At 43.2% G+C, this 18,082-nt stretch overlaps 1 protein-coding gene across 4 annotated transcripts in view; it reads left to right on the top strand.

The window, feature by feature from the left end:
• MAP2K5 (mitogen-activated protein kinase kinase 5) overlaps positions 1-18,082 on the top strand; it is a 169,228-nt gene that overhangs the window by 89,675 nt on the left and 61,471 nt on the right. For 2 of the 4 annotated variants that reach the window (XM_064157892.1, XM_064157895.1), the window contains one exon: positions 14,968-14,997. In XM_064157892.1, coding sequence (XP_064013962.1) covers positions 14,968-14,997 — 30 coding nt within the window. Of the gene's footprint in view, positions 1-14,967; positions 14,998-16,985; positions 17,760-18,082 lie in introns of those variants that run through there. The other 2 variants (XM_064157894.1, XM_064157896.1) reach the window with 2 other exon arrangements.

Genomic DNA, 18,082 nt, shown 5'->3' with positions numbered 1-18,082 from the left:
ATCAAATCTGGCTTGGTCTTATCTGAGAGATGGGACAGGAAGCTTTGATCTGGTGGCAGTGCCAGGGCATGTCCATACAGCATTCTTGGTGCTGGCCACAGATGAGTCAGCTACAGCTGGAAACCCTTTCAACCTTAGTACCTCAAGCAATAAACTCTCAGGAGACTTCTTCAGCTAAAGGATGGTTCCATGAAACAGCCTCCTCCTGCTTGGGCCAGTTGTTTGTTCCTATAAGAACAGGCTCTGTCATCAGAGTGGGCTGCCCAGGGAGGTGGTGGAGTTGCCATCCCTGGAGGTGTTCAAAAAAAGACTGGATTGAGGCACATAGTGCCATGGTCTAGTTGATTGGATAGGGCTGGGTGATAGGTTGGACTTGATGAGCTAGGACGTCTCTTCCAACTTGGTTGATTCTATGATTCCCCAGGGAAGTGATTGAATTGCCATCCCTGGCGGTGCTTAAAAGCTTCAGAGATGTGGTGCTGAGGGACACAGTTTAGCATCAGACTTGGCAGAGTTGTAGAATGTTCAGAGTCCACAATCTTAAAAGTCTTTTCCAACCAAAATGATCCAATTTGAAGGATGAATTTCACATTATACTAACTAACATTAGGAAGACTCCTTTATTTTGCATTTATTCTCCTCTTTTAAACCTTCTCAACTCCTTTTGTGTCCCACTCTCACTTTCCACCACTGTTTTCTGAACTAGATGTACAAGAAAGCAATTTGGTGCCATGTGCTTTGTTAATTGGTATGTCATCTGGTCCTCCGAGACCTCTCCTCAACACGAGCGCTGGTTTATTGAAGTGGTTTGAGTGATGTGTTAAATGATGAAAGCAAGGACAGTGGCTTAGAAAAATGTCTCCAGAAAGGTGAAAAAGATGCTCAAAGAGCCACACAAGGTCACTGTCATTAAGGTAACACTGTAGTGACATGGGGATTGGGAGTGGAGACACCCAGGTTCTTGTTGGTGAAACTGTTGAAAAAGGAAGTGAGCATTTGCTGGAGGAATTTCAAGTCCTCTCCATTTCCTAGTGAAATACTCCAGCCTTGCAACTTTGTGCTGTTAGAGCATGTTAATTTGAAATAAATCACATGTGGGACCAAGTTAGCCAAGGCTGCTCTGACATAGGAGAACATAAATTAGCAGCTAAGTAAATCTTCTTCAGTATTCTTCTGAACCTTTCCAATGTCTTTAATTCCTTTACTGCAAAGCTATGTGCGATGAGCCACCGAACTGCTGATTTTGGAGGTGAGGAAAACTGTCCCAAAGAACTCATTAGCAGAGTGTGATGAGTATGAAGTGTGGATCCCACCTAAGTTTTGTCAAGTAGAGAATGTTCATGATGCTTTTGAAGTAAGAGACGACTGAGGGTACCAAAAGAGAAAGAAGAAATGTTGCTATCTGCATTATTGTTATTGTTATTAATATTATTAGTGGTGGTGGTAGTAGTATATGCATAATTATTGTTAGCTACAGGCTTGGAACTGAGAGGATGGGAAGTGGCTTGGTAGAAAAAGATCTGATGATGCTGGTTGAATGTAAAGCAGCTGTGAGCTGTGTTGTCCAAGAAGATCAACAGCATCCTGGCCTGGACCAGCAAGGTTGTGTCCAGCAGGAGAGGGAAGTGATTGTGCCCCTGTGCTGCACACTGGTGAGGTCACATCTCAAATTCTGTGTTCAGTTTTTGGCCCCTCACTCCAAGAAGGACATTGACATGCTGGAGCGTGTCCAGAGAAGAGCAGCAAAGCTGGTCAAAGGAACGGGTCTGGTGAGGAGCAGCTGAGGGGACTTTTGGTTGTTTAGTCTGAATGGAGGAGACCTCATTGCTCTCTACAACTTCCCTTATTGTCAGGGGTAGTCAGGCACTGGAACAGGCTGCCCAGAGAGGTGGCAAAGTCACCATCCCTGGAGATGTTCAAAAACCTGTGGCCATGGAACTTGGGGCCATGGATTAATGGCCATGGAGGTGTTGGGTTGAAAGTTGGATCTAATGATCTTAGAAATCTTCTCCAACTGAAACTATTCTGTGATTCTGTTATCACCACCATTATTATTCTTCTATTGTCTTGAGTTTGCATGTCTTCAGGATTTTTTAGAGTGAACTAAGTTTAATCTGTCATCTGTAAAACTATTTAATCATCACAAACAGTTTGTGTGTTTCCATGAGGCTTTTAGATTTTTATTGCAGTGCTCACAGGTTGACAAAGCAGGTTCAATTTAAACTGATGACATTGCTGTCACCACACTGCAGACGGTGTCAGCATTTTCATTTAGAGAAGCTGTTTTTCAGGGGTTTATAACTCAGCCATAAATACACTCTGGGCTGGCTGGGATGAGGCTGAGTGCTCTGTGTGCTCTGTAACCGACCCAGGCTCTCTCCAAGAGCTGTACCCTGCTCAGGAGGATACATTAAATGGTCTGGTAGTTATTGTTGCTCTCCAAAATGACTCTATTCCTACCTTACACAGCAGTGTGAAGTTCAGAGCATCCAAAAGAATATATAATACGTCTTGTTGGTTCTTGATAACATTCTTGTCTGGTGGTGCTTGAGTTTGGAGGTTTGAGAGGTAGATATGCCTTCAGCTGAGGCACCTCTTCAGATAAGAGACTGCTGTAAGAGACCAGAATCATAGAGTCAAAGAATGGTTTGAGTTGGAAGGGACCTTAAAGATCATCTAGTTCCAAGCTACTTCCCATGGCTGAAGAAGCAGGGTGAGAGGAATGATGGTTAGATTCTATAGGGCTGGTGTATTGTCAAGTCTTCCTGCCTCCACAGTGGGTTGCTTCTTGGTTTTCCCCTGGATTTTATCACCTCAAAGCTGCCTGCTCAGGAGCCAGTGTCATGCTCTAAAGGTGATACTGAGGACCAGTCTACATCTCAGGAAGAGATGAGAGAGAAGGGAGTTTCAGGAAGTGAAAGGAATCGAGTTATGATCCACATTGTTCATTGAGGCAAAATATGTCATATCATAGGATGGTTTGGGTGGGAAGGGATCACTCAAGGTCACCTTGTCCAGCCACTCTGCAGTCACCAGGGACATCTGCAACTAGAGCAGGTTGTTCCTGGAGCTCCAAAGAACCTGACCTGCAATGATTCCAGGGATGTTTCATCTCCCATCTTTCAAGGCAGCCTGGCCCAGTATCTCACTACCTTGGATGCAAAATGTTTCTTCCTTATAGGAAGTGACTTCTAGATCTTTGCCAGAAGACCCAGGGCTCCTATCTGCAGATAGAATAGGTATTGGATTATATTGAAATACAGGAAATGAAAGTGATTTTCTTGTGCCACAAACTAAGTAAGTTTTGGAATTAGAATATGAGCTTGTGTGCTTGACTAATGGTACCTTTCTGCACCTTCTAATATTAAGTCTTCAGTCACCAGAGTTCTCTGGTATCTGTATATTTGTGAGAGTTTTCAAGGGTTGCTTGTTGTTTATGACCTTTGCAGTAAGATGCTTCTTGAAGCAATATTCCAAGCAGGCATATGACAGAGTTTCTGCAGTTGTGTGCATTCCCACAGACAGGAACACCAGTATGCATCCAACAAACATCCTTCTGTCATGTATTTCATAGGCACTTCTGAGTGGGGCTAACACTCATTGCAGCCAGTGTCAGCTTTGTGGAGTCTTAGACTCCCAGCACACTTGGGCTGGGAGCACAGACAGATGTAAGAAGAGCTCGCTCAGACGACAAAGGCTAAGAGGAGGAAGGTGTTTGAAGAGGCTGCTGTAAGAGAAGAAGCTCTAAAGAATCAGCTTTAAGATGATTTTCTCAAAGCACTTCAGTCTAAGATGTTTAACTGCATAAAAGTGATGTAAAGACTCAGGTTTATGTAATCTGGTCAAGGACAGGAGCCTTCAGGAGAATTTCTGAGGAGTTTGGAATTTGTGATCAGTGACATATCATCAGCTTTGAAGTGGTAACGGTTCAAGGTGAAGGTTGTGAGCTGATCTGCAGTAAGTTTTGCAATCCACAATCCACAATTTCATCTTCTGCTGTGTTTCACTTGTGCCAACATAATGGTTGGTCTTGTATCACTTTTACACCCTTACCTGAACAACAGGTGTGAGAGGGGGAGTTCTGAGACTCAAGGCTTGGTAGTACAGCGTGGTTTCTGTAGCAACACTGGAGACCTGGTGAGGCTTTGGTAGAAAGGGTTATAATGGTAATGAGTAAACACTGTGAATGTCAGTGTGACTGCTGGAAGGAGACATGGACCATCTCTAACCTACAGTGTCAAAAGCTCCACTGAGCACAGGCAGGAGGAATATTAATTAAAGCATTCCCTTAGAAGATGGCAAAGGTCAAGCTTAAAAAGGAAATAAGAATTTGCATTTGATCTCCAGGCAAAGCAGGAGTCTTGATGTCGTAACAAAATACATGGCTGAAGTGAGGAGTCTCCCATCAAGGGCCAGTTTGTGCTGGACTTGTGCTTTTCTTTTGTGCTGGGAATGGGCAGAATTTTATTTTACTTGTTTAAAATGGAGAAATTGGGAAAGGCCTTGCCATGGCCGTGCTGCTGGTGCTCATGGAGCTACCGAGAAAGGCTCATAGCAGACAGCTTGAGGTCATCATGCAAGATTTTAGTCAATAGCTTGAATTGTTCTTACATTTTAGGTAGTTTTAGTCAACCTATACAGAACGATGCCTTTCAGAAACTTGTTCTTAGGAAAAAACTGGCCTAAATTTTCATTATTTTTTCCCCTCGAGCTCTTTTGAGTGATTTCTCCAAGCCGTTAGCTCCCTTTTGCTCATCTACCATCTTCAGCAGCCACCAGGATGAAGCCAGACAATGTCCAGCTCCATCCCCATCTTTGTGGAAGCAGAATTAGAAGGAAAGGTACCAGTGCCTGAGGGTTGGGTCATGAATTAATAATTGCTGTGTTGGTGGGGGGAGGCCCGTCAGAAGAGCTGGAGACAGGGAAGTTGCCTCGCAGAGCGCTATCAATCACTCAGTGACCATAACTTCCAGTAATTAGTGTATTTTATGGGCCTTTGCTTCAGTGACTCGGAAGCACATATGCTCCACTCCCAGCTAAACTTAGCCAGAGTAATATTCCAGGATGATTTATCCGCTTGCTGCACTGGGATGTAACCCTATATTAGGTGAAGATTGTGAACTAAGCTGCAATAAAGTGGAAGTTTAGGTACAGTTTGCACGGAGCGAGACCTCAATGTATCATGTTTCTCAGCAATTGCTCTTAGGCCACCGCGGGCAGGCACTGAGGTGGCCAAATAAATAAGACAGTTCTCTACCTGAGTGGATGGATGAGTGGACAATGAAGAGATACCATCCCCTGTGGTGTGCAGGTATAGGATATGTATCTATTATATGTAGGGTTATGTAATGTATATTCACATCCTCTGTTTTTTATACTGCTTCTTCTAAATCATCAAAATTTAGAGATACCTCTCAGTCAACTCCACCTTTTTCCCTATTGTTTAATTGGTTTCGAATGGTTTATGAGCTCCCATCCAGTGGAGATGGAGAACAGTGGCAGTTGAGCTGCTTATCCCAGAATCCCAGCATGATGGAGGTTGGAAGGGACCTCTGGAGATCATCCAGTCCAACCCCCTCCGTGCTAAAGCAGGGGCACCCACAGCAGTTTGCCCAGGATCACAGTGTCCAGGTGGGTTTGGAATCTCCACAGAGAGGGAGACTCCACAACCTCTCTGGCCAGCTGGCTCCAGCACCCTCAAAGGAAAGAAGTTTCTTCTCCCATTTAGGTGGAACATCCTGGTTTCCAGTGTGTGCCCATTGCCCCTTGTCCTGTCTCTGGGCACCACTGACAAGAGTGTGGCCCCATCCTCTTTCCCACTATGGGCCCTTTATCTCTTCCTAAACGTTGAGAATGGATCCCATCTTGGGCTGCTCTTCTCCAAGCTCAGCAGCCCCAGGTCTCTCAGCCTTTCTTCCTGTCACAGAGATGCTTCAGACCCCTCAGCATCTTTGTAGCCTCCACTGGACTATCTCCCATAGTTTCCTGTGTCTCTTGGACTGGGAAGTCCATAACTGAACTCAGTGTTCCCATATGGCCTGATTAAGGATGAGTAGAGGGGGAGAAGGAGAACCACCCTGAACGTACTGGCCACACTCCATGCATCTCAGAAGAACACTGGCCTTCTTGGCCCCGAGAGCATACTGATGGCTTGTGGTGAACTACTCCACCAGCATTCCCAGGTCCTTCTCTGCAGAGCTGCTTTCCATCAGCATAACCAGATTGCCTTTTGTTTTGAATACAAATCCAGAACACACAAACAAAAAAAGTGTGAAGCCTTTCTGCTCCAACAAGTGGCCTCATTAATCTTTATGGGCCATTTGTGTGAATTTTGCAGACACCAATTTCCATAGATTGGTCCTGAAAGGCTCAGGTCCCACCTTTTTCCTCTTCAGAAAAGGCTCTGCTCTTCTGAGCAACACCTTTGAAGATGCAGCCGTAAAAGCCTGGTAATAGAAGGGGTTTGTGGAAGGGAAGAGATGTGCAATTTAATCATGATTGTCTGAGCTCTTTAGTTTGCAGTGCATTTCCTATAGTTCATATTTAAAAGACGTCAAAGTGAAACTAATTATCTTTAATTAAGGTGAATTAGGCTTTGATTTTTAATATATTTTATGGAGAGAGAGCTTCAACTCATCTGCTCAAGCCAAGGAATGTCCCAAAGGTTATTAGGGCATATTTCTGTTGGGCCTGATGGTTATTAGTAATAACCTTCTTCCTCATAGTCCTAGACATGAACAAATCTGTCACTTCATCAGTCTCTGTTACCCGCACTTATGCCCCTCCGCAGGGGTCGCAGATTCCACAAGTTATCAGCTAATGGCCTTATACATTAAAAATTGAAGCCTCCCTCACTCCCAGGCCTTTCAAGGCTTTGTTCTTAAGCCCCAGACACTTTGGAGTGCAGCTGCAAACTATAGGCAGAAGATTAAATTAATTTGTAACTCTTTTCTTTCTTTTTTTTTTTCCCCTTTTATTTTTTTTCCCTCTCTCCCCCTTCTCGTCCTGCATTACTAAATCCTGCACATTTAATTGAAACCCTACTTCAAGATGCTTTGTGTTTCTGTTCTTCTTTGTTGTCAGTTTAACCTCAGAAGCACTTTAATGCTGGTAAATTGCTGTTATATCCTTTTGGATTCTTCTTCTTTTTTTTTTTTCCCCTCTCTTAAAACCATGCAGTAAGAGGACAGAGAAATTGATATTAGAGAGGAAGAGAAATCTTAGAGTAGTTTTTGAGGTATTTAATATTTATTAAGGTCCATACCCTGCAGAGTTTCAGGTGATTTGGAAGCCATCTATCTGGGAATGGATAAATTGGTCTTGGAATGAAATTCCACCTAGGGAATTTTATGTTATCCAGTAGTTAAGTCTGATTTTTAAAGTTTCCTGTGTCTGAATGTTCCCGAAGTGGCGGCTGCTTTTGCATGAAATGAGGGGGTTTAACTGCGGTGCACAATCTAAATGCAAAATCCTTAGATGGAAATTTAATTGTGTAAAATGTGCACGAGGTAATTAAGAACAAATTTTAGAACAGTTCAGACTATAAAAGTTCCTCCTTCAGCTGGAGCATGAGCGATATCCTAAGTGCTTATTTTCAATTTGCAGTTATGCTGAGAAACATGGAATGTGTCTGAATTAAGAACAAAAGCATCCCATGCTTTTCAGCATAACTGTAAATTAAAAAACAACTTGCACAACACAGAGAATAATCTAAATGGGAGACTTTATTGCCTGAAGTGTCCTCAAAATATGTTTGGAACGAACTTCCCTCCCTCCCTTTCTGAGCAGGATGCAGACCACGCTGCTGTTGTAATTCTTATTAACAATATACAAGCAGGCAAGGGAAGAGACGTGTGGAGGAAGTGATTTGTTAGTGAGGATTTCTGGATATCCATTTTTTGCTTCCAAAGTTGTTACTTTTATGATTCCAACAAGTCATTTTTATTTTGTGGTCACTTACCTGCAGATTAATATATGACCAGACAAGTTAGAGTTGTCACCTAAGCTTCTGCTCTCATGTTCTTTTTTCTTTCCTGTTTTACATATAAAGATGTCTAGAAGGTATCTTTGTTTTTTTATACATAGACATAAAATTGCCTTATATATATATATATATATATGTAGATATGTATGGGTGTGTATATATAAATCATAGAATCATTCACAGTATCACAGTATCACCGTATCACCAAGGTTGGAAGAGACCTCACAGATCATCAAGTCCAACCCTTTACCACAGAGCTCAAAGCTAGACCATGGTAAAGGGTTGGACTTGATGATCTGTGAGGTCGGAAGAGACCTCCAAGTCATCCAGCCCACCCTAGCACCCAGCCCTATCCAATCAACTAGACCAGGGTTCCTCAAACTGCAGACCGCAGGATGGATACAGCCCCCCAGGGTCCTCAATCCAGCCCGCTGGTATTTACAGAACCCCACCCCCTCCCCACGTTGGGGGTTGGGAAGGAATCCAAGCAGCCACTTCCTGCCACTAAATCTCCTCAGTGGCCTCCACCGCCCCCAAGCACCCACTTGAACTGGGCTGGGACCAAACTATAGTCTGGCCCCTGACAGTGCCTGAGGAACAGTGAACTGGCCCCCTTTGTAAACAGTTTGAGGACCCCTAAACTAGACCATGGCACTAAGTGCCTCATCCAAGCTTTGCTTGAACACCTCCAGGGACAGCGACTCCTCCACCTTCCTGGGCAGCCCATTCCAATGCCAATCACTCCCTCTGCCAACAACTTCCTCCTAACATACAGCCTAGACCTCTCCTGGCACAACTTGAGACTCAAGTCTCTTCGTTTTATGTGTATATCTATGTGTGTGTATAAATATATATATATAAACAAATCTTAAAGATACCTTAAAATACATCTCTAAAAAAGATTTAAAAGGAACATTAAAAAGGTACCTAAAAGATATCTCCTTTCAAGTATGAAATCATAGAATCATGAAATGTCAAAGTCATCTTGTCCAACTCCCTTTCAGTCAGCAGGAACATCTCCAACTAGATCAGGTTGCTCAGGGCCCCGTCAAGTTTAACCTTGAGTATCTCCAGGGATTAGTGGCTTCACCACATCTCTGGGCAACCTGTTGCAGTGTTTCATTTCTCTGACCATAAAGGTTAGGGTTGCCACCAAAAGTGAGGGCCTCATAGTCTGTTTTGCCTTCTCTTACTTCTTTTTAGATATAAAGTCATAGAATCATGGAATGGTTTGGAGGAGAAAGGACTTCTAAAGGTCATCCAGTCAAACCCCCTGCAGTCAACAGGGACATCTGCAACTAGAGCAGGTTGCTCAGATCTCCAGGCAGCCTGGTCTGGAATGGGTCTGGGGATGTGGCATCTTCCACCTCTCTGAGCAACCTGGGCCAGGCTCTCACCAACCTCAGCATAAAAAAGTGTTGATAAAAATGTAATTTGATAAAAATCAAAGAATCCTACAGCGACAAGTGAAAGTATGTAGAAAAGTGTTATTCTGACATCTCTTGCTGATCTGCTTTGATTCTCATACTTCCATACCATGCTGGCATTACACAGAATGGTAGGGCTTGGAAGAGGGGACCTCTGAAGATCATCTGGTCCAACTCCCCCTGCTAAGGCAGGATCACCCACCCAGCTTGCCCAGGATCACAATGCCCAGGTGGGTTTGGAATCTCTTCAGAGGAGACTTCTCAGCCTCTCTGAACAGCCTGCTCCAGGGCTCCAGCACCCTCATACCAAAGAAATTTCTCTTCCTCTTCTAATTGAACCTCCTGGGTTCCAGTTTGTGCCCCTTACCTCATGTGCTTTCACTGGGTAGAGTCTGGAAAGAGTCTGGCCCCATCCTCTTGCCCTCCAGGAGACCTTTCTCTTTTGCTGAGCATTAAGAAGATCCCCTCTCAGGCTGCTGTTCCCCAGGTCTCTTAGCCTTTCCTCCTCACAGAGAGGAGTTTTCTCATCATCTTTGCAGCCTTCGCTGTACCCTCCAGTGTTTCCCTGTCTCTCTTGGACTGGGAAGTCCAGAACTGGACCCAGTAGATCATCTGTGGCCTCGCTAGGGGCCGAACTGGACAAGCAAAGCCTTGAAACTAACTGAGCCTTTTAAAAATGATGGTTTTTACAACTCTTACATAGTGACAGAGTATCCATAGGGAAATGAGAAGCAGCTCCATGAAGATTAAACATTCCCTTCCCCTCCTTAATGTCCAGAGCTACAGAAACCACTGGTTAGTTCCCAGACCCAACTAGTCTGCCTTCCAATACCTGAAGGGATCCTGCCAGAAGGCTGCAGAGGGACTTTTCATAAGGGTGTCTCGTGATAGGACATGGGGGAATGGTTTTAAGCTGAGAGTAGGTTTCAACTGGGTCTTAAGAAGAACTTCAGTACTAGGGTGGTGAAATTCTGAAATAGGCTGCCCAGGCAGCTTGTGGATGCCTCCTCCTTGGGGGTGTTCAAGGCCAGGCTGGATGAAGCCTTGAGCAGCTGAGTCTAGTTGAGAGGCATTCCTGCCAATGGCAGGGAGCTTGGGATGGATGATCTCTAAGGTCCCTTCCAACTTAAGCCATTCTAGGACTCTATGACAATGTGAATGGAAATGTTGTGGGTTTGTTACAGTGCTTTAGGAATATGCAATTTAGTTTTTGATTTCCATTGTGTAAATGCAAAGGACAGAAGATTTTTACTGTGTGTTTTGTGGTTTACCTTCTTTTTGTGTCCTGCATTGGGCTTGTGCTACAAATATTTCCGTGCCTTCCTTGAGACAGATGATGAAGAGTATGAGAACCCCTTTTAGTGATGCTTTAATCTGTTTGTTTTTTTGGGGGGGTTGGAGTTGTTTGGGTTTTTTTCTTTAAGTGCAATGCTATTTATAAATCTAAATCTGCATACAGAGGTCATTGGTTGGCTGAACTTAAACCATTTTACTTAGTAAATTTAATTAAGAAAATACAGTGCAACTCATAAGCAAATGAGTTTTTCCTAGTTTTAAACCAAACCACCCTCTTGAGTGCTGATTGCCTTGCTCGACCCCTGGTGATATAGAAACAGGCAAAATTAAAAAGGACATTAAAGCTTCATTAAATCTGAAACACATTTAGTACAGTGACATATCTGCAGGCTATTTCAGGGAAGATTACATACTCTTTGCTAAGTTTCTTAATTTATAATACCTTGACAATCTTGCAGGGAGGAAACAGCTCTGCCTAGATGAATCGAGTGATGGTTCAGGGGTGTGCAGAACTGGCACATTATCTGCCCGTGGCTGTGGTTCTTCGCAGCTCTCACTCAAGGAGCAGGCTCACTGAGAAATGTGGGGGCTTGATAACTTGTTCTTGGTGCATCTTGGAATATTTGGTCTAGTTCTGGGGTTCCCAGTTCAAGAGAGACAGGAAACTACTGGAGGGAGTCCAAGGGAGCCTAGAAAGATGCTGAGAGGCCTGGAACATCTCTGTGAGGAGGAAAGGCTGAGAGCCCTGGGGCTGGTGAGCCTGGACAAGAACAGCCTGAGAGGGGATCTGCTCAATGCTCAGCAAGAGCTAAAGGGTGGGAGGAGAGAAGATGGAGCCAGACTTTCCAGTGCTGTCTAGTGACAGGGTATGAGGCACAAACTAAAACACAGGAGGTTTCACTTGAACTTAAGGAGAAACTTCTTTGGTGTGAGAGTGTTGGAGCTCTGGAGCAGGCTGCCCAGAATGGTGGTGGAGTGTCCTTCTCTGGACACTCAACCCACCTGGACACCTTCCTATGCAACCTCATATCTGCATTAGCACAGAGGTTGGACTGCATGATCTCCAGAGGTGCCTTCCAACCCTTGCCATTCTATGATCCTCTGATTTATTTGGGGTTCTGTGAAGCTTCTTAAATCTGTCAGGAAACTGCTCTTTTCCCAGTTACCCTGCTGCCCATGAAGCCCCTGGTGAGGTGTTTGGTGGTCAGGGAGAGGAATCATCACTGAGAATGCAAGTGCTTACTTTGAAGTTGTCATCAAGGACTACCTTGATGATTTAGGCAGGTTTTCTCCTTCAGTAGGATCTGCAGAATGATGCCCCATGCAAACAACCATCATCATCTCCTTGTTCTACAGTAGGATAGCTGTTTCATTCCTACAGATCAGTAGCTGTTGTAAAGACTGTTTCCAAGTCCATCAGTCATTGAAGCTAACAGGATTTCTTCTGTTCATGGAAAAGCATTGGGCATTTACAGGTCTATATCTAGACATTTATTTGCTATCACAGCAGTAGCACTTCTTAGGATCTTAAGTAGCTTGTTGGAAGCTAAGGCTGGTCCTCCCAAAAGAAGAGAAGATGAAAATGGCTATGTTCTAGTAGTTCTTGGTCCTCGTGAGAGAGCATAACAGAAAGTGTAGGGTCTTTGCTTAGCTGGTTAGCAGTGTATTTCAGAGCCTGCCATCAGAGGGTGACTAAAGTGAGCTGAGAGAGGCTATGAACCAAAGACAAGGGGTAGAAAGGATGGCCACCAATCCTGCTTAGCTCAGTTTGGCTTGTTACAAGGGTGAATCTGCTGCAGAGAGAAGCACTGCACTCAGCACTGCAACAGAAACAAAACCATAAGGCAGAATTGACCCCAAAGATATGAGTCTTGAAGGCAAACTTGGAAGACAAAGCACAAAAGAAACCCAGAGGAAGAAATGAGCTTCAATTTTATCACTTTGGAGAGCCTGGAAGCATCTTAATTTGGCTTGTCACCTTCATGTGACCTGTTCCAGTCACCTCCGAGAGACCTGTTCCAGTGTCTCTTGTAAGCCTGCTTGCTTCTACGTCGTATGGGTGTTCATCTGACAAACCAAGCCAACACAGTGGTCACCAAGTGGATCTGCTCACAACTTTCTGAGCTGAGATCTGCAGTTGACAGCTTCCAGAGAGATGAGTGGCACAATAGAAACATCTCAGAAAGTCTGCCAGTATGGATTCTTGGCAAACACCACAATACAGCAGACCATAGGTGGCATCTTCTCAGTTTTTATGCAGATTCCCACTGATGAGATATTTGAGAAGGATTGGGGTGATTTTTCAGTGATGGATGAGATGAGCTGAGCTGTGATATGCCTTTGTGGTAAGGGACTGTTCAGAGATACTGTACAAACTGAATAGCTCCTTCAGAACTCACCTGGTAGGTCTGTAGATTTTCAGGACAAATACTGTCTCGGTACTGCAAATGCTTCTTTTGAGAGACATCACCCAAAAATTGGTCCATTTCTTTGGGTTTCTCTTGCATGCTTCTCTTAGATAAATGCTTCAAGAGCTACTCTGCTTTTGAAATGTCTTTCCTCTGAGGATCTGGGAGAATGTCACTCTCATTGCTAAAGCTCACAACCAAATGGTTCATGTGGTACCAGGTTTGGACAGCAGCTGGAACTGCAGAAAGGAAGGGTACCCTTGTAGCTGTTCTCTGGTTACTTCCACTCACGCTGTCACCTTCTTCTTATTACCTTTCTCCTCAATTGATGAGGCCAGAGTATGTCTGCTGGTCTTTGCCCTGTCAGTTCCCCAACTTGCTACAGCTCTCTCTGTGCCTTCTCCTTCATACTTAGGGTAGTTTTGTACTGCCAGCCAGGCTGAAATTTCATCATAGGTTAGCACAGCTGCCTCAGCTGCAATCTGGCCAGGTCAAGTAACCATGGCACCGAGGAGCTCAAGTATCAGTGTTGATATTGGTGCTGTGAGGCAGCTTTCACCCGGCAGTGACATGTGGTTTAGTCTTTGCAGGCTATGACACAGTGGCTTGGACCTTCAGCATTGATGCTTTTGCTCAGTCTGGTGTGGATATGGCTGGTTTATCACACAGTTTATCAGTGATAGTAGTGCATCCAGAAACTTTTTGATAGACCTTCTCTGAAGGCTGGGAAGGGGAGGATTCACAATGGCTAACCAGTGTAGAGAAGCTCCTCTGTAAACCATGCAGGGAGGTGGGCTTCTTCAGAAAGCAGGCCAGAATGCCTTTTTGGAGGAGTGAAAAAGTGGTTCTGTTCCTTTGCTGAACAGTAGATAAATAACTTAAACTAGCTGCATTTTGCTGAAATTGTTTCACACAGAATCCCAGTGTGGAGGTAGTTGGAAGGGACCTCTGGAGATTATCCAGTCCAACTCCCTAGCTAAAGCAGGGACACCTACAGCAGGTTGCCCAGGTGGATTTGGGATCTCTCTAGAGAAGGCTGCAAACTTCTGCACTGGAACATCCTGATCCAGTGCTTTGGCAGCCTCAAAGTAAAGAATATTTTATTTAACTTCCAGTGAAGTCTTCTGTGTTCTGGTTTGTGCCCATTGCCCCTTGTTTGGATATGAACATGAGAAAACTTAGTCTTGCATGAAGAATTTATCATGAAATGTTATTAGCTGTGGCTTTATGGCAGCAGTGGTGTTGGTTTTGGTCTAACACTGATGCTAGCAGGTGTTGTAGTAATGCACCAGGTGGATTTGTGGACAGCAACTCCATTTGATACCATGTGCAGATCTGAGGAAAAGACTGAGGGTCATCCTGTGGGTGCTGTGATCTCTCTGGATCCATCTCAGAGGTTCCTGGGTTGGTTTGAGAGCGGTAAGGAAGCAAACCTCAGCAGCATAACCCAGATTTTACTCTGAGCCAGTTAAGGAAGGACTTTGGGAGCTCAGTGCACGCTCTGCCATACCTGCAGATAATTACCAGCAAAGGTCAGTGTCGTTGGCCTTGCTGTTGAGGCTGAACTGGTTTAATCTAGAGAGTCCTCAGGAACTTGGGCATCAAACAGCTGTTACTGGGTGGTACAGACAAAAGAGCTTGAGAAAGAAAGAGATGCTCAGAAACACAGACCAAGGGTAATTGCTGTGAACAGCTCCATTCTAAATACAGCTCTTTGTGTGTTTTGCAGAATTACTTTTGCTGACACTTTCCAATTTATACAATAGTAAGAGTTGAGTACTTTTCTCTCTTTAAGGAAATGTGCCCTCCATGCAAATCTATATAACTAGATAAATATTATTTCCTTTCCCAGCTTGCTCTTGGGAGGTTTCCATATCCTCAGGTAAGATTGTTCATTACTGCTGTTTGCCACTGTGACATTCATTCCTATGTATGAAGGTGCAGAGAGCAATTGTGAACATTTGAGCCACATACAAATAAATCTGTCCTGTTAAATTGAAAAGTGGTATCTTGAAGGAGTCATTTAGAAATCTCTATTGATTTTTTTCCCCCTCTCTCTCTTTTTTTTTCTCTTCTCCAAACTCTAGATTTCCCTTCCCTGGAGACAGTGAAAATTATGATGATGTTAATGATTGTTTTGTTGGGAGATTACAAAATAACTCAGCATGCACAACAATGCTTTGGAAGCAGGGAGTTGAATTACTCCCTTTTTATATTTGAATATTCTAATTTTGAATTTGAATTAGGTGCAACAGCCTAAAATCTCATCAAATCAAAAACATGTCAGAGAATCAGAGAATTTCCCTGCCCAGGACAGGAGGTTGGAACTGGATGATCTTTGAGGTGCCTTCCAACCCTGACAATCCTGTGATTCTGTGATTGTTTTAGTTGGAGGAGACCTCTAAGATCACCAAGTCCAACCATCACAGAATGTCAATTATTCAATGTCAGTGGAATAATTAAGGGAACTCTAAATTCTCCTCTTTAAGAAGACCTAGTATTATTTTATTTAGATACTGGTGTTTTCTGACTTCCCACTAACTGGATTTGGCTGAAGTTTGTGGTAAAACAATTTCCATCTTCAGTGGCAATGATTAAGCCAGTGCTTAGCCCTGAATTACCACATAAAATTTTACTAGGCTCAAAAAAAACCTCCATAAAGCTCTGAACAAAACAACCAATGCAGAAATAGATTTTGATGATTCCTTTATATTCTCATTGCAAGATGTGTGTTAGAATTCACAGTACCAAACTATTCTGCAATTGCTCAAATTATTCCTCCCTGGAAGAAGGGGAAAAATGAAATGTCCAGGGACTAAAATGAATTATTTGAATGTGGTTTTTATGTTTTCATATGTTTTATGAAGACTGCTTTCTGCATCTTGGTCTGTACAGATCAGAGTGCCTGGAGGCATGTCTGATTTAAAGGTGGTGTTGGTCTGTGCTCTTTAAGCATCTATTAACTTGCTATTATTATGCAAATAACTGTTGTAATACACATACTAATTTATGCATGGTTAGATTATGCAGATGCCTCACAAACATGGTTATTGAATAATAGGCTGGGACTCATTCTCTCTCCCATTTTTAGAAGCTGTTTTAAGCAAATTCTCCTGACACTTTTATGGACTTGCAAAGATTTTGCACGTGGAGAAATATCCTGATTTTTCCACTTCCTCATCTCCTATGGAAAACATTCACAGACCAAAAGAGCTGGAGCACAGCATACTTTGCATATTTTATCCATATTTTAAAGCATCCCCTCTCCTTTGAAGAGAGGACTGGAGAAACAAAAAAGGGCAGCTCTTGTATTGAAGTGTCCTCCATCCATTGACCTACTCACTTGTGCTCATGGAGCATCCTGATGTTCATTTTATTCTAAGGCTAAACTGAGGTGGTGTGGGGTACAGTTTAAGATGACACTGCAAGTATTGGAGCTTGGGGGGAAAGTTGGAGCGTGGACATTCTGTATGATTCTTTAGAAAAATCTCTTCTCTGATTGCTGCTTTTAAGATCCTTTTTTTTTTTTGCTGTTCTAATTAAAAAAGCAGCTCGGGTTTGGGGTAAAAAGAATATCTGGCAAGGCAGCAGCCCATGAAATTGTGTATATTTTTTAATGTAAAAGAGTTGAGGAGGTGAAACTTTTAGAACACAGCTATTAAGCTTTTTAAGCAACTGCTTTTCTTAAGGAGTTTTATGGGAGGAATATGTATTTTAGAGCAGAGTTGGGAATGAGAACCGCTCTGAATAGGGGCAGAATTAGTAGGGTAAGGGGTGGGGGGGTTTAATGTCTAAATATCTACTTGTCACCCTTCATAAGGGCCTGATTCTGCAGTCACTCACTTGAGGAAATCATCCTCACTTCAACAGGCCTATTCCACTGAATGAGGCTAATCAAATGTGTGTTTGCAGAATTTCTTCTCAAACAACTTGGAAGTTGCTTCTCTGAAAATGGGAAGCGTGGAGATGTGTCAGAGGACAGCTTGAAATGAATCTCTGTCTCCAGCTGTAGCTAAAAAAACCAATAATAATCTTTAATTTATTTTTCCTTTTTCTCTTATTTTTAAGACACAGACAAATGAGATGTGTAAATTCAGATTAAATGAATCAGATTTATTAGGGGGGAAAAATCATTGCAGGACTTCTGCAATATGCCAGGGGGGCAAAAGGATGATTTATTTTCTTTTTTGGCCTTTAGGTAGAGTATTTTAAGGATCAAACTTACCACTTTTTTTCCTTTTCCATGTCTTTTATAAGCATCAATTTTGCTCATGCTTGTTGCTTACACTGATTGTTTTAATCTCTAAATAACAAAGTCTTACCTTGCAAGTAAAGTGTGAGCAACTACTGTAAGTGAAGTTGCTTATGGTGTGATCTGTGCTGCTTATGGCTATTTATTTACTTTGACAGTCAGCAGCAGATTATGAACTCAGTTGCATATCAAGGCAAAATAAATGTACAATCACTCTGAACACACCCACAAGCAGAATCATTCTAAATTCATTGTGCCTTGATGTGTAGCTAACCTCAGAATCTGTACCTGACCGCCAAAGGATGTCACAAATAGTTATGATCAGAACAGACTTCTTCACTTTAAAGACTTTGCATAGGCAACTCCAAAATGTAATAAATTCTTAGAGTTGATAGGGATTGGGTTGTTTTGTTGTTTGCTTCCCTGGCATGGAATTGCCCCATGCTATTGCTCACCTGCTGTAGCGTGTGATGGTTGGGGTGTTACCTGCCCCCCCCCTTAAGAAAATCACCCAGACTAGACTGAGCTGCTCTGGAAATGGAATGAATGAAGCTATATTTACAGCTTAGCACAATATACAAGCAGATAATTTCCATATGTACAGAAATACACTAGTTGAAAAGTAATACAGAAACACAACAGCCCTCCCAGAAACCAGAGTCCCCAGGAGGGGCTCCCAACCACCCTTCCACCTTCCTCCCACCCCTCTACCTTA

This window comes from Pogoniulus pusillus, chromosome 17 (genome assembly GCF_015220805.1).
Source record: "Pogoniulus pusillus isolate bPogPus1 chromosome 17, bPogPus1.pri, whole genome shotgun sequence".
NCBI classification, from domain to species: Eukaryota; Metazoa; Chordata; class Aves; order Piciformes; family Lybiidae; genus Pogoniulus; species Pogoniulus pusillus.
This window is presented reverse-complemented; position numbering and strand designations above follow the sequence as displayed.